The sequence below is a fragment of the Oncorhynchus keta genome, unplaced genomic scaffold (genome assembly GCF_023373465.1).
Source record: "Oncorhynchus keta strain PuntledgeMale-10-30-2019 unplaced genomic scaffold, Oket_V2 Un_scaffold_3208_pilon_pilon, whole genome shotgun sequence".
NCBI classification, from domain to species: Eukaryota; Metazoa; Chordata; class Actinopteri; order Salmoniformes; family Salmonidae; genus Oncorhynchus; species Oncorhynchus keta.
In genome coordinates, this window is record NW_026290915.1 from 267,888 (window position 1) to 290,933 (window position 23,046).

The following is a 23,046-nucleotide window of genomic DNA, read 5'->3' on the forward strand; positions in this document are numbered from 1 at the left end:
AGTGCTGCTGGCATGGTTGAATGGGGTGGGTATAGTGGGGCATTTTGCATGGTCATGTGAATGGGGTGGGTATAGTGCTGCTGGCATTAAAGGGGGGTTTGCATGGTCATGTGAATGGGGTGGGTATAGTGCTGCTGGCATTAAAGGGGGGTTTGCATGGTCATGTGAATGGGGTGGGTATAGTGCTGCTGGCATTAAAGGGGGGTTTGCATGGTCATGTGAATGGGGTGGGTATAGTGCTGCTGGCATTAAAGGGGGGTTTGCATGGTCATGTGAATGGGGTGGGTATAGTGCTGCTGACATCTCTATTCACATGCTATGGAATGCATGAGCCAGTGGATGGAGCTCTTCCATACTTCTGAGTGCTTGGGTTCTCCTCAATACACGAGTGAACAAATTAGTGAGTGGGACTGTCAGACTGGTTTCAGGCACCATTTTTCCCAAGTCCTTATGGGTTAGATGCTATGGCCAGAGGAGCAACCCTAGTAATTTTCACCTGCTTCGTAACTAATATTCAATGGTCACACTATCAATACCACTGGTCCTATACTCAGAATACTCATATAGATTGAGATAGATGCAGAACGGAGGTCATTATGATATGTTATATGATCAGTTTAGTATATTATCATACTGATGTTACTATATTGCTGCAGTATTGTCTAAACTCAATCTAAAATAGCTTAATCTTGTCCTAACAACACGTTAATTATCAGGATTATTGTAATCTCTGATCACCTGAGATCCAGCCAACATGTGAAATAATCTGCCAGCATTAAATAGAGCTACAACAGTATTTAGATGCCTTGGCCAATTAGGATGATGTATGCAGTAGATGTTTGTCTTGTTTATCAACAGGAAGAACTCATCATGCAAATATTTGGAATGTGCACAAACCTTGGTTTATGAGGACAACACACATGTTTCTCTCTAAGATGATTCATTGCCTGGGGACAAGGGGTTGAAAATCCCCTGGAAACTCTTTTGCATCATAACATGGGTGAAGGAATATTGATTTTTATACAGTTAAAAAAGTCTCTATATGAAAATACTACAATTCACCAAGGTGGTATGCTACTAGAGCTGGGAGTGAATCAATTAATATTCTACAGTTGCCTTTCATTGCCTATAAATAAAAACTATTTTCAGCAATGTTACAAAGGCCTACAACAAAACTTGACAATTAAATAATATCTAAGCATATTTATAGCCTAACATATTTTGTGAAACGATGAATACATTGAATGGAGACATTTTAGACATTCTATTGAAAGGTAATCTCACCATTTTGTAAACTACTTGCTGTCACTCACTGGATATGCATTTTCTTTATTTGCTATGTAATGTATATGCTACATTCATTTGCAGATTGCACAGGTAAAAATGTAAGTGGCTTACTGATCCCATCACCAATCCATAGTTTAGATTTTGCCAACATATAGCCTACAATCCTGAATTCCGCATGACTCCACGCCCTGTTTTCCGGGGACCCACATAGAATTCCAGCCCTTCCACGCTGCTATTACGTTCCGTTCGCGAGCAGAAGCTGGCTGCGGTGTCGTTTTCTCCGATCAGTCGGACCTTGATCAATCTTTTCAACTGTCCTTGTTCTCGGGTTTTACGCATTTGATTGCAATTGGAATAGCTTGGATTCGTGTGTGACCGTCGATTTCACCATTTTTTTTCGACCGAATTGGCTCTGAAGCAATGGATTGACTTCAGTTTTCCTTCAACCCCTCCACCAAGTTGAGAAAACAGTCTAACCTGCGGTCTCTCCATACTTCGAGCTCACAAGCCAGCTACATGTTTCATCCGGACAGTTTCAAAAGTAGCTGGTACCGGATGTTTTTAAACATTTCGTAGGTGAAACATTGATGTTCTTCGTTTGTCTCGGAAGTGTATGGAAATAGGTGGCAGAGGATTTTAAACACGGATTTTCTCCGGGGTTCTTGAAGCCTGCAAACATTTATTTTTGAAAAGTGATGGCGGAGCGGGGAGCAAGGTTGCTCCTCTCTCTCCTCTGTCTCACCTTTCTTTACCCGGCGACCACCGTGTCAAGACATGCTGAAAAAGGTAAGCGTTACATTAGCTAATCAATTGGCTACTTTTAATAATGTGTTGGTATTACAATGTAACGTGTTTCGGTATCGCGTGTATAACAACAGCTCGGGCTACTAGGTCCTGCACTACTAGCAGCCGACATGGAGCATTGACTTGTAGCTTCTAGACATCTGCAGGCAACGCAAGCTAATTAGTCAGCTGCATCAGTCAACTAGGGGCCAATGCTTTTGAACCATTTGATTGTTAGGAGTACTTTTCAGACCACAACACGAACATACAGGTGGTAAATCAAACGAAATGCGGTTGTTTTCGAGACATTTCAAGTGTTTATTGTATTTATTTGTTTTACCTATTAGCTATTATATCTGGATTTCCCACGTCACGTTTGTTTCTACGGTCATAATTGACCGATTTATTTATTATGCACTGATTTAAAAACTCGGGTCAATATATGTGTTTATATTTGTCTTGTCTCAAATCGACATTTCTTTGCATTGTATTAGCACAGGTTCAGGTTGCTCTCTCTCTCTCTCCGCAAAACCATTACAGTCACGTAATTAATTGCAACGGATGGCAAGAACCCGGCTCTATAACCACAAATTAATGACTCTCATTTGGGTTTACTGTCAAGCAATAAGCTAGCATCATCAGTCCGCCAGACATCTCATTACCTGGGCGTCAATACACGTTTGTCTGATGGATGGAAAGTACACTATTTATACCCCCCTTTTTTGTTACTTGGCTACAGTAGAGTAGCGACTGCAATAAGACATTTTAATTCAGTCTCGTGAAAGCTACATATGTTTGTGGTGACTTCAACTTTAGTAGTTTGTTTGGGTGATTTTTCATTGTCATACTGAATGTTGATGAAATAATAAACATAGGTAACATCTTGACCCCATGTTTCCTGCTTTATAATAGGGAATCTGATAGCCAATACATTCCAAGGACTATGAGCGATTGGGACACATTGAATAGTTGTAATGAATATTAAACAAACGGTACATGTTGGAGTGCACACAACACATGGTTGCCTTTATCACTTGTTCTGTATTAGCAAATTCACACCCCTGATAGCCCTGTAAGAGATGTGGCGATGTATTTATTTTCAAGCCCTCTGCCGACTATGTTGAAGACTGGATAATAATAAACAGTTGAGCAATACAACAGTCAGTATGACATTTTTCCCACTATTTTTTTTGGGGGGGTGCAGGCTAGCTCTCTTTTAAAGGTTCGCCTCCATTAAAATGAAGTGAACAGCCTTAGTGGAGAGACAGGCCTCTGCTGGCTGTTGTGCTCTCTTGTGTGAGGAGGCTGATGTAAGAGGCTCTCCTGCATGAAAAGCACTCTGCAGTGGTGAAGGGGAGTGGGGGGAAAAACAGGCTTTGCTGGAGATCACTACAAAAGGGAGAGATGGGGGTAGGGTGGAACTGGCCTGACTCTGTCTGGAAAGTAATAAAACCAGGAGATTAAGGGGTGCAGGGAGTATCCTTTGGGAGCTCTGATTGATTCCAGGGAATTGGACTGAGACCTACACACAGGGAGAGAGTATCAAATTACTAATTGTGAGGTCCCCCTTTCTGAAAATATCTGTTTATTCGAAACACATTTCTCTGAGGTCTCATGTCTTTTGCGAGTAGGTCCGCAGATAGAACTAGTCTTTATCAAAGTTGTGGATTCGCAGTGCTAGCTCAAAGGAGATGTAATGTTTCTTCATTCCGTTCCAGCTGCCTCTGGGAATGGGCATACGCGTTGCTTTTTGTTGTCCTACTAAAGAATTGAATATTCACCCACACATAGGAGTAGAGTTCCTCAGCATGGCTGCTGTCCTATGCCCCATAGTGGTTTAAAGTTTGTCTTAGTAAACAGCTCCTTTTATCTGCCTGTCAGAGGAGTGTAAAATCCATTTAAGTTCCATTTTATCTCCATAATCCTGCTGGGAGGGAATTGTGTGCTAATTGTCTCCCCGTGGACAATGCACATAACTTGGTGAAATGTGTAAACATTTGGCAACCCCCCTTCTGCTCCCACAAACCCCTCTCCAGGGTTGTATCCCCTCTCAGACCACCTCGGCTGAAGGCCTGCAGCAGAGACTTAAAAACAACATCCATTTTCTGTGACGCTCCTAGGACTCTTCTGAGGGCTAAACCACTAACAACCACGTTTTCTCCATTTATTTTGCCAGCGTTCATTGGAGTTTAAAAGTATGTGAATTTTAATATTTCATTGTCTTTATGTGAACTAGGATTTAATGGATGCAACACTTGGTACGATTAATTTTTTTATATATTTTGTTCCCTTAGTATAAAGGCAATGCCTGTGCCTGCTACACTACATTAATGATTCATTTCAAATAAAGGTTTAAATAGAAAACCTGCTGGTAAATGGAAATGGACTTTGGCTGCTCAAATGACCCTTGAGATGATTGGGTGAGGCCTTCACTCCAACTCCTACTGTTGTGTCACACTGGCATCGATTTCAATAGAGACCTTCCTCACCTGCTGTCTTTCCTATATATCATCTTGTCACACTGGCATCGATTTCAATAGAGACCTTCCTCACCTGCTGTCTTTCCTATATATCATCTTGTCACACTGGCATCGATTTCAATAGAGACCTCCCTCACCTGCTGTCTTTCCTATATATCATCTTGTCATACTGGCATCGATTTCAATAGAGACCTTCCTCACCTGCTGTCTTTCCTATATATCATCTTGTCACACTGGCATCGATTTCAATAGAGACCTCCCTCACCTGCTGTCTTTCCTATATATCATCTTGTCATACTGGCATCGATTTCAATAGAGACCTCCCTCACCTGCTGTCTTTCCTATATATCATCTTGTCACACTGGCATCGATTTCAATAGAGACCTCCCTCACCTGCTGTCTTTCCTATATATCATCTTGTCATACTGGCATCGATTTCAATAGAGACCTTCCTCACCTGCTGACCTTCCTCACCTGCTGTCTTTCCTATATATATCATCTTGTCACACTGGCATCGATTTCAATAGAGACCTTCCTCACCTGCTGTCTTTCCTATATATCATCTTGTCACACTGGCATCGATTTCAATAGAGACCTTCCTCACCTGCTGTCTTTCCTATATATCATCTTGTCATACTGGCATCGATTTCAATAGAGACCTTCCTCACCTGCTGTCTTTCCTATATATCATCTTGTCATACTGGCATCGATTTCAATAGAGACCTTCCTCACCTGCTGTCTTTCCTATATATCATCTTGTCATACTGGCATCGATTTCAATAGAGACCATCCTCACCTGCTGTCTTTCCTATATTACACGCAGTTTATGGATCATTTTTTTGTGGGCTATAATTGCTCATAAAGTCCTAATGACCTCTTTCCACTGAGAATCAGATAATTGCAGGCTTTGGCAAGTGTTTGATTCATCTGGTCGGCTAATGACACCCTCCCTCATTAGGAGATACTGATAATGTCCTATGGCCGGGGTTGGGTTGGAGGAGGGGGGGGGGGGGGCGTGGCGCCGCTCAGTCTCCTCTTCAGTGGAGTTGGGAACGGAAAGATCAGTAGATGGATTCAGATCCTCAACATGACTGTGCACTAGCTGTGCTAATTGCTACATTAGCAATGAAGTGAACTTTTTTTGCAGTGATCATTTTCAGTATGTTGTTGTCAACATAACCTTCTGGCGAAATGGCATCCAGGGGTTATTGTGGTAATTTACGATAACTACTGCAGCAGTATTTGTAATTGTCAGAAAGCTAGAAAGATCAATATGCCTTGATAATGGCATTTCATCTGCAATGGTATCTTTTTCTGAAGGCAGGGTAAATATATAACCACCAGCTGTGCCTGCCTGCTTTGCTTTCAAGTGGCTTCTGTATTAAATAGACTATTAGCCCTTTTTTTGCTAACTGCCTAATGTGCAAATTAGATGTTGTAAACAAAACCTAAATTGAATCTTGATTGTGATAATTGCATTCTGATTGGATGACATTACACACAACCAACTGTCAGATTGGATGCTTATCATAGTTCTCTGATTGCTATGCTTTTGTCACTATGTTGATGGTTTCCTCCATCAACAAAATGAATAAATAGTTGGGGGCAGCCATGGTTACACCATGTATTTCCTCCCCATTTAATTCACTGTGGGACGTGCCAGCAAAGGCTCAGATTCATCGATGGGTTACTCCTAGAAACACAACACCCATTCATTACCCAGCACAGCCCACAGCCAGTCCGTAAGACACTCCCTCTTGGTACTGGGTGCATTTGTAAACAATGATTACATATAAGCAATATTTACAATAATAGAAGATAATTTTTGCCAGCAGTCATTGTTCTGTGTGAATGACATTTGTGTGTATGCTTTGAAAGCTATCCCACAGTGTAGCCAGCGTTGCTATAGAAATGTGAACAGACTGCAGACATGGCAGAGCCCCCATCAACACCGCCACAGAGAAAGTACATGCCTTAGAACCTACATTGTTCCATCACTTCAGTCGTCTTGCTCTTGAACGCCTGCGGACTGTACTGATGTGACCTAGTAGGGTTCAGCGGTATCCAGATGTTCATACCTTTTCTGTGCCATACCGGGGTATACGGTGTTACTGAATGTGCACGTCATTTTTTTGTTGTTGTTGTTGTTGTTGTGTGTGTATATAGAAGCGCAAAACCTAGTAGGCCCGCTCCGCGTAACCTAGTGGGCCCGCTCCGCGTAACCTAGTGGGCCCGCTCCGCGTAACCTAGTGGGCCCGCTCCGCGTAACCTAGTGGGCCCGCTCCGCGTAACCTAGTGGGCCCGCTCCGCGTAACCTAGTGGGCCCGCTCCGCGTAACCTAGTGGGCCCGCTCCGCGTAACCTAGTGGGCCCGCTCCGCGTAACCTAGTGGGCCCGCTCCGCGTAACCTAGTGGGCCCGCTCCGCGTAACCTAGTGGGCCCGCTCCGCGTAACCTAGTGGGCCCGCTCAGACAACAATTTTGTCTGTCCGCATTGACCTCCCTCTTCCAAGAGAGCCAAACTACAAAATCAACCCCCTTCAGAAGGCATTGTTTCTACTCTGAATGTTCCGTGTTGCTCAACAAAGTGCTTGTCATCTCTTTTGATTAGGGTGATGAGCAGTGAGGCTTGCCGGTCGGTTGGAGACAGAGGGAGAAGGCTGTTGTGTGTGGAGAGAAGCCAGACTTCTCCCTGCTCCCAGGCCCAGACCAGATCATTGACATGGCTTTGCTATACCCCTGCTGAGATGAAAGGGTTTCTCTGCCTGAGCTGTGGTCTCGTTCTACCGTGGCACAGCACACAGTGAAACATGGCTAGTGCATCGTTCTCCATCATCCACTGCCAGCGTGGTGCCAACTTATTCCCTTCTTTTCAAGGCCTGTTGTTCCTCCGATTCTGGTTGGCCTTTCAAAATCCTTCAAAGGCTTTTGGAGCAAGCTATCGCTTTTAGCTCCAAATGCTAACTTTAGCCCTAATTACTCCAGGGCAAGCTTGCTAGAACATTATGTGCCTCTGTGTTGCTATTGTAGCTAATGGTCTCTAAGAGGACAGGACATGACATGTCTGTGTTGTTATCAGTTACTGTGCATTAAGGTTCAGCGTAGCCTGGCTTAAAATGTACCATTCTCTCTCGTGGCTGTAATTGTGGATCTTTCTATGGCTTTTGGATCAGAGGTATGTGGGATAGTGTCAGTGGCTGGCTATTGAAAACACAGGCTTTAAGGGTGAAATTGAAATGCTTATGGATTATATTGGTGCAGTGTCTGATGGATGCAGGAGAGAACTCAGTCCACCCGCTCTGCTGTCAGAAGGGCATGCATTAGCACCATAGTAAATATCTAGTGAAGTTATTGGAATAACAAGCATTAGTCTTTGTAGCCCATTCATTCGCATTCTGTAATCTAGGTGTGATGCAAGACTGTAGCCACAGTCGTGATGGATGCTGTCATTTCATTCATTGTTGATAAAGATACACGGGGAGCCCTGCATCCCAATGGCCCATTTGGTAAACAAAGCACACTCGACAACGGCAAAATGACTGCAGGAAATGGCGGTTATACACATTAAAATGAGATGCGAGCAGTGGCCACGGTTAGCAACAAGATTTTTTTTTTGGTCCCTCTGTACTCTGTGTTCATGCCAAACTTCATAAGCTTTGTGGGCTGTTCCAAAGGCATCTTTCTGCAAACTCTGCAGGACTGTGAGGACAGTTTCCCCCAAATTTCCTCAAACTTTTGGGTCCTGCCCGAGCTCCTGTCGTGGTGTCCCCTGCCAACGGTGGCAGCTGCAGAGGATTATGACACATGCAAGCTGTGCTAGTCAGCGAGGCTCGGCCTAACGAGAAACTAGGCCCTGTTTTACACAGAGCCCATTTAGAGCCCCCTTCCACAATGAGGAAAACAGGGGGATTGTTCATGGAGTTCTACTCTGCAAGTGCAGGAGGAGGCCTGGAACCTCAACGGTTCAAACATCTATTCTCTTTAGAAGATGAACAATAAACTCCGGAGTCCATCTTTTTGTTGAGTCGTGGTTCCAAAAACATGGTGAGGTGTGATGCTGCTTTGTTCTGGATGCTTTTAAAGCATATGTACGGTTCTCTCTCTACACAAACATCTCTCTTCTGAAGGGCTACCGTAGACCTTTTTGATGGTTACAATCCACTTATGTTCTCCGTTTTACAGTAAAAGGAACACTGAAGGAAGATTAAGGGTTAACACGACAATGACAAATGTCTCCCTGGCAATTGTTTCATTACTTGAACACTTTTGTAACTCTGGAGAACTTTTAATACCTTTTTTTTTAAGGTTGTAAATATAATTCTTGGCATCAAGCCTCTACATACATTAGGATGACTGTAATATTCTACTGGAAACTATGATTAATAACCTTAATTTGATTCCACTATACCTTCTGGAGTTTTCCACCCACAGCACGCACACATGAATTTATCCTCCACTGTTTGTTGGATGCCATCCAGGTTATGAAGAATTAGCCTGAATGGGTTTTGGGAAGTGAGGTTATTAAAGGTACATGCATCAAAATGAATGAATCACTAATAATTAGACCACTTGAACACGATCAAGCTTTGCTCCTTCATTGATGTTTTATTGGCATGGGCATTCTCCAATTTGGCCAGCCTAATTTGAACCTAGTTAACACTGACCCAGAATGATTTTAATGGGTTTGCTGGCTTCTCTGTGTCTAAACAATACAAGGGCAGCCCCACAGCGACCTAGTTCGCTGACCAAATGAACTCTTGTTTTCTCTGAAATATCAGTCTTCGTCTCTGCTCTTGATACACCAGTCATACCCAGTGGTGCTCGGCTTAACATAGTGTGAATGACTGAAATCCACCCCACACTCTCTGTACCCCCCCCACTCAGTCAAAGGAGCACTTATTACGCTGGAGGGGTGTGGGGTCAGTCAGTCATAGAGGGAGGATTGGGAGGGCTGCTTAAATAAACCCCCTGTCATCATCTTGTGCCCAGCCTATGGCTTTTGGCAGCTTCAGATATGAAGAGGTGTGTTGTTGTGGGTATGTGTATGCGTGCCACCCGTTCTCCGATGAACAGCTGTTTTATCAGGGAGTTGCATGGCATTAAAAAAACGATTAGTTTACCTGCTCTAGCAGAAGGGTGGGCATAGAAATTAGTTTAGCTTTTGACACACAGCCATCAGCAGAGATTTATCTGGTATAGTTCCCTAGAAGACTGTCAACTAACAGAATAGCTCCCTCAGAAAGGAGGGAAAGGCAAGCTTTGATTCTACCACTTTGATTCTACCAGTTTTTTTTAATAGGAAAAGCCTCTTTTAGGCAGAGACAAAATTGTAGATTTGCAGGCAGCTGTGAATGACAAATGAGAGAGATTGGTAGTTGTGTGGTTTTTGCATGTTGCTTTCAAACTGTTCTTAAAGAGCTGTGTGTGTGTGTGTGTGTGTGTGTGTGTGTGTGTGTGTGTGTGTGTGTGTGCCGATAAATAGTTTACAAGAGCCACAGACATGGAAGTTTGAGCCTCAACGTAGCGACTTGTCAAATGCGGAGGTGGATTCCACTCCAGAGGTCAGAAACTCTTGACTCTCTCAGATAAACTACCTGAGAGAATTCCTCTCGCTTTCATGTCTAATTATAGTCTTTTAAATTTTTAATGAGTCTCTGGGATTTTGGCGAGCAGGTCCCGAACCATTCCTTTTGAAGTAGCAATGGTTTCCTTCAGAAGTTTATTTTATTGTTTTACAAGTAAAGTGGTTGTCTTTGTAGTACAATTTCATCTCAACTGCCACCCATTTTGTCTCAAGTGGGTGTAGAACTATTTGAACTTTTGCAAGAAAGTATGTAGGTGCCAGAAATGTCAACTGCCTTGGCAGTGTAATTCTAAGTATTATTTTGGAACTAAAGTTCATCAGCACCCAAAGGACTGCCAGAACACACTACATCAGTTATAGAGGTGGAGTTCTAGACCAGTGGTTCCCAACCTTTTCTGTTCCGGGGACCAACAAATCACTGTCAAGCTCTTGAGGACCACCATTCGTGCAGTCTGTTATTTTTAAAAACTTCTTAGGGCTGAGATCCCGTTAACAGGGTCGATATGACAACAGCCAGTGAAAGTGCAGGGCGACAAATTCAATAAATCTCATAATTAAAATTCCTCAAACATACAAGTATCTTATACCATTTTAAAGGTAATCTTGTTGTTAATCCCACCACAGTGTCCGATTTCAAAAAGGCTTTACAGCAAAAGCACCACAAAGGATTATGTTAGGTCAGAGCCATATCACAGAAAAACACAGCCATTTTTCCAGCCAAAGAGTGGAGTCACAGAAATCAGAAATAGAGATCGAATTAATCACTAACCTTTGATGTTCTTCATCAGATGACACTCATAGGACTTCATGTTACACAATAATGTATGTTTTGTTTGATAAAGTTCATATTTATATAAAAAAATCTCAGTACACATTGGCGCGTTATGTTCAGTAGTTCCAAAAATATTCTGTGATTTTGCAGAGTCACATCAATTTACAGAAATACTCATTATAAATGTTGATGATAATACAAGTGTTATACAAGGAAATATAGATAAACTTCTCCTTAATGCAACCGCTGTCTCAGATTTCAAAGAAGCTTTACGGAAAAAGCAAACCATGCAATAATCTGAGTACAGCGCTCAGTGACCCAACAAGCCAAAAAGATATCCGCCATATTGTGCAGTCAACAGAAATCAGAAATAACATGATAAATATTCACTTACCTTTGATCTTCATCAGAATGCACTCCCAGGAATTCCAGTTCCACAATTAATGTTTGATTTGTTTGATAATGTCCATTTATGGCCAAATAGCTACTTTTGTTAGGGCGTTTGGTAAACAAATCAAAACTCACGAAGCGCGTTCACTAGTTGCAGACAATGTCAAAAAGTTCCGTTACAGTCCGTAGAAACAGGTCAAACGATGTATAGAATCAATCTTTCAGATGTTTTTAACACAACTTCAATAATGTTCCAACCCGGAGAATTCCTTTGTCTTCAGAAAAGCAAAGGAACGGGAGCTACCTCTCGTGAATGCGCATGACCAGCTCGTGGCTGCTGGCAGACCTCTGACTCATTCCTCTCTCATTCAGCCCCCCTTCACAGTAGAAGCATCAAACAAGTTTCTAAAGACGGTTGACATCTAGTGGAAGCCTTAGTGGGGTATTGGTCATCTTGCACTCCCTATCTTCAATAGGTGCTGAGTTGAAAATCAACCAGCCTCAGATTTCCCACTTCCTGTTTGTTGTTTTTCTCAGGGTTTTGCCTGCCATATGAGTTCTGTTATACTCCCAGACATCATTCAAACATTTTTAGAAACTTCAGTGTTTTCTATCCAAATATACTAATAATATGCATATATTAGCAACTGGGACTGAGGAGCAGGCAGTTTCTCTGGGCACCTTATTCATCCAAGCTACTCAATACTGCCCCCAGCCATAAGAAGTTATAACGTTATATCTTGGCTGTCAAATTTGGTTAATTTTAGCAATGAATGTAAAATTATTTATAAACATTTTACATTGCTTTTCACAATGTTAAATTGCTTATAATACTCCCAGCTGTTATTTTTAGTAGAGAAGGAAAAATGTAAAACAAATTAATTTGCGGGCCACCTGCAGTACCCCCGCGGACCACTGGCGGTCAGGTTTGGAAGCACTGGTCTTACGAGTTGCTTTTGGTTATGTGACTAGTCGAGTTACAGATGCTGATGCAGCCAAATCCAGTGTCTACGTTGTTGTCAGCTTTGGTACACTGTCCCTTTAAATCTGCATCACGTCTCCCTGATCCTCCCAGATTTAGTTGCGATTTCATTTGCTACCATGGTGACCCTGCAACTCCTGGTTGTTTATTTTAACTTGTGTTTCTGTGGGTAAATCCGGACAAGGATGGATGTTGTCTCCTGGAGCTCCCCTTGGGCACGTGGCACCACTGGCTGCAGTGACCTTTCACTAGCCTGTTTCTCGTCAACGTTGAGCTCAGCTAAAACTAACATATGGTGGCAGAAATGGCCAAATGACAGTCTGAACGTATTTAATGCGCTGTTATGATGTAAGAGAATTGCTCGTCTTTAGTGACTCTTGCCTGGGCCCGATGTCATCAGAGCTGAATAGGTCTGTCTGAACACCACTCACGGCAGGTTATTTAGCTTTTTACTTCCTCTTTAGAAATGGTCAGTTGCACCTCTTTATTATAGAAATGGTTGATTTCGAGCTCAAGACATTAACTTGTGCATAAAATGTACAGCTTTGGCTGAGGTGCTGACTCTGTGTATTGCCGTAATAGAAAACGCTGAGTTCTTAATGGAGTATGGAGACCAGTCTCTACTGACTTTTGTATACAGTGAGAGGCCCCCTCGGGGACAGGAATGTTAAGGTTTTCAAAGGCATTTTCTTTGAGGTGGCCTCGAGCCTGCGTGAAAGTACTACACTTCCCAGGGGGCCATGCGCCGGAGCTCAAGGAGTGATGGGAAAGTGAAGACGCCACCCTAGTTGTCTGAATGAGGACCAGTCTCCTTTCTCAAAGGCCTGTACTATTTTAGTCTGAGAAGTCTGAATATTTTCATGAAAGTCCATTTTCATGAAAGCCATACAAATATACCCATACACCGACATGAACTCAACAGCACTGATTTCACAGTTGGAAAAATATGTATATTATCTCTGTTTCCTCTATCTAAATACAGATGTGACCTTCCTCTGCTGTTTAAAGGGAGGAGGAGGAGAGCAAAACAGGGAGGAGGGAAGGCCTGCAGAGGTGAGGTTGTTTCAGAGTGATGGAAATCAGCTGCATCGGCTCCCTCTGACTCCCTCAATGTTTAAATGTTTTTTTTAACCTTTATTTAACTAGGTAAGTCAGTTAAGAACAAGTTCTTATTTACAATGACGCCCTACCGGGGAAGAGTGGGTTAACTGACTTGTTCGGGGGCAGAATGACAAATTTTTACCTTGTCAGCTATGGGATTCGATCCAGCAACCTTTCGGTTACTGGCCCAACGCTCACTAGGCTACCCGCCGCCCCTTAAGCCTGACTTCTGATCCCAGCCTCTTCCCCCATCCACATGACAGGTCACTTAGTGACAGGAGGCAGCACAGTTACAAAATGGGGATGGAGAGAGCTCAGCAGGAGCACCTGCAGAATGGCAGCAGCATTCCAACACTGACTGGGACCTGAGAGACAGATGTCATGGGGACAGGTTTGGATTGGAGGAGGGGTGGAAGTTTGGGGTAATGGGGGGGGGGGCAGTTCGTGGAGGATCAGGCCAGCTCTTACCATGCAACCATAAGGTGTCCTATCATGAAGGTAGGAGGAAGAACATTAGTGCCACACGGTGGTAATTACCTTTACGAGAGCTCCCGAGGCAAAGCCTGCATTGTTAATATATTAATGCAGTCCGTAAATGAAATGCTAAATGAGTGGTCAAACATTTCATTATTTGTCGACTCTACTTTTTATTTTCAAAGCAGGGCTTTGTGAGATTCATGAAGTAGGCCACTGTATCAGAGATGTCCTGTAAAGGAGACTATTCCTTATGATCATGGAAGGACAAGGCGGTAGTACCAGACTGTCACACTGACTGGTGACTGTGTCTGTGTGCCAATTCCCTCATGCCTTTCTCCAATCACTTTCATTTGACCACTGAATCACATTGAACTGTGTTTGATGGCCCTGGCTTGTTCAGGTTTGTACTAAACCACAGATGGATTATTGGATGGATGGAAGCTAAATAGTTTCTGCTTTAGGGCTGTTTTCATACTCCATTTACTAGAGTCGTCTAAATTAGTCCTGAGTGTGTAAGCATGTCGATCAACCTTCCAGGACACCTGCTGTACATATGTTCGCAAGTTACACACACGCACACGCACACGCACACACACACGCATACACACACACACGCACACACACACACACACACACACACACACACACACACACACACACACACACACACACACACCTCTCAGTTAATGATTCTTAGAGTATTTCCTCCAGTCTGTTACTTTGGTAAAAGGCTTGAAGTTTGATCTTTCTTAATGAAAATTCTCTTGTAATTATAAACAGCTTGTGCAAGTGTCCGTCAGTTTTGCTGCTTCCTAAACACACTTATTAGCATATTCAGAGTTTAACAATGCAAGAGTTCAATATGTCCTGTTCAATATGTCCAAAGTGTCCTCTTCATAATCCCAGCCTATTCTGCCTTTTTAATTTCCTCACTGTAATCCCACACTGGGTTACAATGGTTAGGGGTTTTATTAGCTAGCGCTAGCTAGCGGGGTGCTATTTATTATAGAAGAGTCTCGGGTCTTAATGAGGAAGCTCTGTAGGAACTCCTTACCCTGTTCAGTCTTAAATCAATGGACCCAATCTCTACTCCTGTACTCCCCCTAAGCCTGCTCCCACACCCCAACGGTGCCACTGCATTCCCAGCCTTGCGGGGCAGTGTCTGTAGGCCAGGGCTATGTCACACACCCCTGTCATCCCCCAACCACCACAGAGGGGCGGGTCACAGGTTCAAGTGCTCCCCGTGAGGTATTGCCTGGGATGCCTAGCGCCTGTACTCCGGCCCACACGCTGGCTACCGTGGTAATTAATTTCTAATGAGAAAGGAATTGCCTGGCTGCCTCTGCCTCTCTCCCCTCACACTCACTCACACGCTTTCTCTCTGAAGTCTGTGTGGGAGAAAAAGGGAAAATAAGAACCTTTCCTCTCCTAGCTCATCCCTGGTGAAGGTTCTGAGGGGAGGCTATCCTCTCCTAGCTCATCCCTGGTGAAGGGTCTGAGGGGAGGCTATCCTCTCCTAGCTCATCCCTGGTGAAGGGTCTGAGGGGAGGCTATCCTCTCCTAGCTCATCCCTGGTGAAGGGTCTGAGGGGAGGCTATCCTCTCCTAGCTCATCCCTGGTGAAGGGTCTGAGGGGAAGCGATCCTCTCCTAGCTCATCCCTGGTGAAGGGTCTGAGGGGAGGCTATCCTCTCCTAGCTCATCCCCTGGTGAAGGGTCTGAGGGGAGGCTATCCTCTCCTAGCTCATCCCCTGGTGAAGGGTCTGAGGGGAGGCTATCCTCTCCTAGCTCATCCCTGGTGAAGGGTCTGAGGGGAAGCGATCCTCTCCTAGCTCATCCCTGGTGAAGGGTCTGAGGGGAAGCGATCCTCTCCTAGCTCATCCCCTGGTGAAGGGTCTGAGGGGAGGCTATCCTCTCCTAGCTCATCCCCTGGTGAAGGGTCTGAGGGGAGGCTATCCTCTCCTAGCTCATCCCCTGGTGAAGGGTCTGAGGGGAGGCTATCCTCTCCTAGCTCATCCCCTGGTGAAGGGTCTGAGGGGAGGCTATCCTCTCCTAGCTCATCCCCTGGTGAAGGGTCTGAGGGGAGGCTATCCTCTCCTAGCTCATCCCCTGGTGAAGGGTCTGAGGGGAGGCTATCCTCTCCTAGCTCATCCCCTGGTGAAGGGTCTGAGGGGAGGCTATCCTCTCCTAGCTCATCCCATGGTGAAGGGTCTGAGGGGAGGCTATCCTCTCCTAGCTCATCCCTGGTGAAGGGTCTGAGGGGAAGCAATCCTCTCCTAGCTCATCCCCTGGTGAAGGGTCTGAGGGGAAGCTATACTCTCCAAGCTAGTTTCAGGGTGTCTGTGGAGAAATCTGCCATACTAGTAGCCTGGAGTCTCCATGTTTGGGAGCGGGACTACCCTGTGGAGAAATCTTACACCTCATAAGTTGTATGGAGGACCCTGTGAGATGGGGATGGAAAGGTCTACAGGTTAAGGTTTTACTCTGTTCGAAAGTATGTGACTGTCTTTTTTTGTTTGTTTTTCAATTCTGTCCAAGCTCCACCAAGCATCCATTCACTTTCATAACTCGCATCATTCAAACAGCGATTCATTTTTACCAGGGGGGGTTATTCAGCTTATTCAATGTTACTTAATTAAAGCCGGTGTGTTTTTGGTCAGCGTCGCGGCGGTCTGTATTGATACAAATCCCTGAAGGAAACAATCCTGTCAAATGCAGAAAGCCATAAGGTAGCCAGGGCCTCGCATCTCCCCCTACTGAGTAGCCAGGGCCTCACATCTCCCCCTACTGAGTCAATAGTAGCCAGGGCCTCGCATCTCCCCCTACTGAGTCAATAGTAGCCAGGGCCTCGCATCTCCCCCTACTGAGTCAATAGTAGCCAGGGCCTCGCGTCTCCCCCTCCTGAGTAGCCAGGGCCTCGCATCTCCCCCTACTGAGTAGCCAGGGCCTCGCATCTCCCCCTACTGAGTAGCCAGGGCCTCGCATCTCCCCCTCCTGAGTAGCCAGGGCCTCGCATCTCCCCCTACTGAGTAGCCAGGGCCTCGCATCTCCCCCTACTGAGTAGCCAGGGCCTCGCATCTCCCCCTACTGAGTAGCCAGGGCCTCGCATCTCCCCCTACTGAGTAGCCAGGGCCTCGCATCTCCCCCTACTGAGTAGCCAGGGCCTCGCATCTCCCCCTACTGAGTAGCCAGGGCCTCGCATCTCCCCCTACTGAGTAGCCAGGGCCTCGCATCTCCCCCTACTGAGTAGCCAGGGCCTCGCATCTCCCCCTACTGAGTAGCCAGGGCCTCAGGGCATCTCCCCTACTGAGTAGCCAGGGCCTCGCATCTCCCCTACTGAGTAGCCAGGGCCTCGCATCTCCCCTACTGAGTAGCCAGGGCCTCGCATCTCCCCCTACTGAGTAGCCAGGGCCTCGCATCTCCCCCTACTGAGTAGCCAGGGCCTCGCATCTCCCCCTACTGAGTAGCCAGGGCCTCGCATCTCCCCCTACTGAGTAGCCAGGGCCTCGCATCTCCCCCTACTGAATGGTTGCCAGGGCCTCGCATCTCTCCCTACTGAATGGTTGCCAGGGCCTCGCATCTCTCCCTACTGAGTGGTTGCCAGGGCCTCGCATCTCTGCCTACTGAATGGTTGCCAGGGCCTCGCATCTCTGCCTACTGAATGGTTGCCAGGGCCTCGCATCTCTGCCTACTGAATGGTTGCCAGGGCCTCGCATCTCTGCCTACTGAATGGTTGCCAGGGCCTCGCATCTCTGCCTACTGAATGGTTGCCAGGGCCTCGCATCTCTGCCTACTGAATGGTTGCCAGGGCCTCGCATCTCTGCCTACTGAATGGTTGCCAGGGCCTCGCATCTCTGCCTACTGAATGGTTGCCAGGGCCTCGCATCTCTGCCTACTGAATGGTTGCCAGGGCCTCGCATCTCTCCCTACTGAATGGTTGCCAGGGCCTCGCATCTCTCCCTACTGAATGGTTGCCAGGGCCTCGCATCTCTCCCTACTGAGTGGTTGCCAGGGCCTCGCATCTCTGCCTACTGAATGGTTGCTAGGGCCTCGCATCTCTCCCTACTGAATGGTTGCCAGGCCCCCGCCTATTTATCCACTGTAAATGAGCTTAGCTCTTGTCATAATAAAGGCAGGAAATGGACTGTACTCGCACAAGTGAATGCAGGATGCTCATTGTGCTTCTAATTGACTGAACTGGGATGGGAGAAGGTAAGGTCAAAATAGAACACTGCTCAAGGGAAGAAAAACAAAGGGTGCTCTTAATAAGACAAAGTTTATTACATTTTAAAAGAGCAAAGTTTTTTTGGAGGTAGTAATTATAGTCTACTGACCAAAGGTTTACATGTCCATCTAGAGTACTATAAAAATGAGGAAGGCCATGCTTTAGATTCAAACACAACGCATGCAAAAACATCACGTCACCTGAGTTCAGGTATGAACTGTGTGGGGCTGACTTCATTCCTCAGGACCAGCCTGTTTGCCTTGGCTAACCGCACCGCTGGCCGACTTCATTCCTCAGGACCAGCCTGTTTGCCTTGGCTAACCACACCGCTGGCTGACTTCATTCCTCAGGACCAGCCTGTTTGCCCTCAGGACCAGCCTGTTTGCCTTGGCTAACCACACCGCTGGCTGACTTCATTCCTCAGGACCAGCCTGTTTGCCTTGGCTAACCGCACCGCTGGCTGACTTCATTCCTCAGGACCAGCCTGTTTGCCTTGGCTAACCGCACCGCTGGCTGACTTCATTCCTCAGGACCAGCCTGTTTGCCTTGGCTAACCGCACCGCTGGCTGACTTCATTCCTCAGGACCAGCCTGTTTGCCTTGGCTAACCACACCGCTGGCTGACTTCATTCCTCAGGACCAGCCTGTTTGCCCAGCCTGCTGACTTCATTTGCTGTTTGCCTTGGCTAACCACACCGCTGATTCCTCAGGACCAGCCTGTTTGCCTTGGCTTCACTTCATCCCTCAGGACCAGCCTGTTTGCCTTGGCTAACCGCACCGCTGGCTGACTTCATCCCTCAGGACCAGCCTGTTTGCCTTGGCTAACCACACCGCTGACTGACTTCATCCCTCAGGACCAGCCTGTTTGCCTTGGCTAACCACACCGCTGGCTGACTTCATCCCTCAGGACCAGCCTGTTTGCCTTGGCTAACCACACCGCTGACTGACTTCATCCCCCGGGTATTTTAGACTCCCTGTAGTAGTTGGTTACCTCAAATGTCACCGCTGAAGCATTTTAGAGCTTTTAGTTTGAGGTTGTTTTTTGACTGCATCTTGATCCGATTGAAATGTTTGGGATTTACTTTTTAAAAGCCAGGCATTATTGTAGGTTACTTTAACCTCCTAATGCATTTGCTAGCAGTCAATGCTAACTAGCTAAATGCTAACTCCTGGAACAATTTGGAAATTGTGATTCTATTTGCATCCTGAGGTGATGGATCAGATGATATCTGGCACACATGTGGGCTAAGTCTAATTGATATTTAGCCCTGCCCAGCTTAAACTAGCAGTAAGCAGATTTCTATTGAGGATTTTCCAGATTAAGTCCAGGAGTTCAATCTCTCCTGCTTTTGTCTATTCTCTCTTTGTCCCGAATGCCCCTTTAACCTGGGATTTACAAGCATATGAAGAGGAAATGAGGAAAGATAAAACTATAAATTCAAGGCAAAGCCCCTCTCAAAGGAAATGTACTCTGCATCGTCTGTCACTTCAGGCACACGTTCTGTTTCCCATCAATTGATCTTGTATCCCGTAGCAGCTCCATATTCCTTCAAAGTGGAGCTTCATCAACATCTGTAAGTGAATTACTCAAGGTAAACCCATCCTAATGGAATTGCAGGGTCCAGCCATGCATTTCTCCCCATTAGGTTTTTCTGCCTTAATAATGGTGGAAATGAGATTATGACTGCTTTCTAATTACCTGTTTGGGTGGATGGAGGGGAAGTAGATGTGGATGGGCCATCTTGTATTTTGTTTCTCTGGTTTTCTCTAGCGATACACTTCAAACCTGAAGGCAATGTTCAACCAAAATGCTGCCGTGTCTGTTTACGTCTCAGAATCGTCCCAGTAGAATCCCAGGCAGGCACTTCATTTAAGCGTAGTTAAGTGATTTAGCATCTGTTTTTATAGGGCCCTTGTGAGCCTCAACATCTCTGTCCACCCCTGTGGCGTCAGGGCTCCTATTTGAATTTCAATCTGGCCCTGGTAATTGTTGCATTGTGTATTTATATGAACAGGTTGGGGGCTAGGAGTTGGGTGTGTGTGTGTGTGTGTGTGTGTGTGTGTGTGTGTGGAATATTCAGCGTGACCAATGGGCAGCTCATTTGAGGCTTGTTGGTGTGTTCTCAGGGGGCACATGGCTTTATCTACTGCCCGCAGGGTGAAACCAGCCTCCATTCTTCACATCCCCATTCCCCTCCCCCCAACTATCCATAGAACACAGTCGGCACAATCAATAACAACCTCGCCCCCCTACTCCCCCTACCTCATCTTCTGTCCTGGCACCCCCTACTCCCCCCACCTCCTCTTCTGTCCTATAATAATAATAATAATATATGCCATTTAGCTGACGCTTTTATCCAAAGCGACTTACAGTCATGTGTGCATACATTCTACGTAAGGGTGGTCCTGGAATCGAACCCACTACCCTGGCGTTACAAGCGCCATGCTCTACCAACTGGCCCCCCTACTCCCCCCACCTCCTCTTCTGTCCTGGCACCCCTACTCTTCTGTCCTGGCACCCCTTACTACCCCCTCTTCTGTCCTGGCACCCCCTAGTTTCCTGGTTTCCATTTAACAAGAGTGTGTTTGATATTGCTTCATCACTCTGTCCACCAACACCTCAGTATGAATAATTGTATTAGATTATCTACGGTGGCAATATTTTTTGCCCCACCTCAAGTCTCTGGGAATCCAAAGGTCTTTTTCCAAAGCACTAAAGAACCAGCCATATGTTGTAGGTATCTATGCTGCGGTGTATGATTTATTTTTCCATATGATGTTGCTTAGTCATGGTTCATTGAGTTCCCCAGTTGTCCCCACTGAATGAAATTCTAATGTTCTATATTTCAAATCCATTTCCATTGACTCTGGGTTCTCAGTGGTTTGTCCTTTATCACGTAGATCCTGTGAAAAGCAGGTCCCAACCTACTGATGGTAGAAAAGGAGGAATTCACACTGGAAACGAATCACCTCCACTGTATTCATGCACTGATTGTGTTTATTATCGCCCACATTTGTTGGAACATGATTTGAAACTCTAGCTGGTAATGAACATGTCGGCTGCGACAATGTTGAAGGATGACTTTATGATGACCTCCTATTACAGACCAGAGGTAACTGTCAGAGGATTGTGTTTGAGTTTGTAGAATACTGTGGATCATTTTATGGAGACTGTTTAAAAATCTAACTTCAGCATCTGCCTTCTTGTGAGATGCTACACCTCTTATCTCTGGTTTGTATAAAACAGATGCCACCTGATAAACTGTCACCTCAAACTACTCCTCGCACCATGTCTGTCGCAACATGATTAAGATTTCTACTAGAAATAACATGGCAGACAGAGGGGGGAGATGAGGGGGAGAGAACCCTCTTTGGCTATTACTCGCACGCTACCACCTTGAAAGCCACATTAGATCTCTTTCCCCATACAGCACACAGCCATTAATAATGGATACAGCCGTCTCTGTCCACCCCTCCCCCACCACAGCCCTTCAAGGCGTCCCCCCCCATACCTACCCTTCCCCCTGCATTTCAGCTGTGAGTGTCCTCGCCAGCAGACATGGCAGGTGTTTCTACATTACACAGACAGGGCCACACAGCCTGTAGCTCACAGACAGCAGTGAGCACCAATGTCTGCCTGGGAATACAATTAAATGCGTGCTACACATTTTAGTTTTCAGGGCTTGTCTTGCTTTTACTTACTAATGGATGAGGTCCATTGAGTGTCGACTGCACTCATCACAGGCCCAGTCAGTTTGCTTCCCCAAAGGATATGACTGGGGGCTCCCGAGTGGCGCAGCCGTCTAAGGCACCACTGCATCTCAGTGCTAGAGGCGTCACTACATACCCTGGTTTGTATTCCATTGTAAATAAGAATTTGTTTTAACTGACTTGCCTAGTAAAATAAAAAGCTGAGTACGTGTACAGTACATTTATGTAAATGTTAGCGTTTTCAACAGGGTCTCATTGTGATATGTACAGTAATGATATTAATCATCATGACATGTCAGCACTGCAGTTATCATTTCTGCATGACAAAGAGGATGATGTTTAAGAAGACACGGGGCTCTACTCATGTCTCTGGGAGTTACCTGTCTGTGTGGACTGATCTTTAATCTTCTCCATATTGGCATGGTACTGATGGTCTGCTTCCTGTCTGGAGATGGAAGCCATCTTTATTGATGGTTTTTTATTTGCCAGTTTATCTTAAGTGAAAAGTAATCGACGCACACTCAGGATTAATGCACAGTTTTCAATTTATTAGACTGAGCTTTTGCTCATCAGATCTTCATTTTTATATTTTAGTCATTTAGCAGACAGTCTTATCCAGAGCGACTTGCAGGAACAATTATGGTTAAGTGCCTTGCTCAAGGGCACATTGACAGATTTTTCACCTAATCAGCTCGGTTACTGGCCCAACCTCTTAACCACTAGGCTACCTGCCACCCTTCATCAGAACATTTGCCAGTTTATCACCACATTAGTTATGTAATTGAAAGCAATGCTTCTGGACATCAGAGCAACCTTGAAGGTATTGATTTTGAGTCAGAAAAGGATGTTTATAATAGGTAAGATTTTCAAACCCTTGCAGAGAGCATATCCAACTGACAATCTCTTAAAGAAAAATATGAGCTATTGTAACCAAGACTTAGAACTGATGTTGAAGCACAACTAATGGAATTACAGTTAACTAAAATGTAAGTTTAATCCAGTATTAACTCATGTATAGAATGTATTATACAAGAGACAAAATTCACAAACGGCAGAGTCATGTCTAAAGTTTAAAACTATGATTCAATAATCCATGCTGGTCAGGGTTTTGGACAGAAACTGTGCTTTATCTGATAGTACTGGTCAGGGTTTTGGACAGAAACTGTGCTTTATCTGATAGTACTGGTCAGGGTTTTGGACAGAAGCGGTTGTTTTTCCACAGCACCGCAGACTCCCAGTCACCTGGTCACGGTGCATAT

General features: G+C 45.3%; 1 protein-coding gene across 1 annotated transcript in view; it reads left to right on the forward strand.

Annotated features, from left to right (window-relative positions):
- The first annotated feature begins 1,496 nt into the window (after positions 1-1,496).
- The window catches only part of LOC118380698 (neogenin-like), a 322,783-nt gene continuing 301,233 nt past the window's right edge, over positions 1,497-23,046 (forward strand). The window contains 1 exon segment of the mRNA XM_052515815.1: positions 1,497-2,073. Coding sequence (XP_052371775.1) covers positions 1,983-2,073 — 91 coding nt within the window. The 5' untranslated portion in view covers positions 1,497-1,982.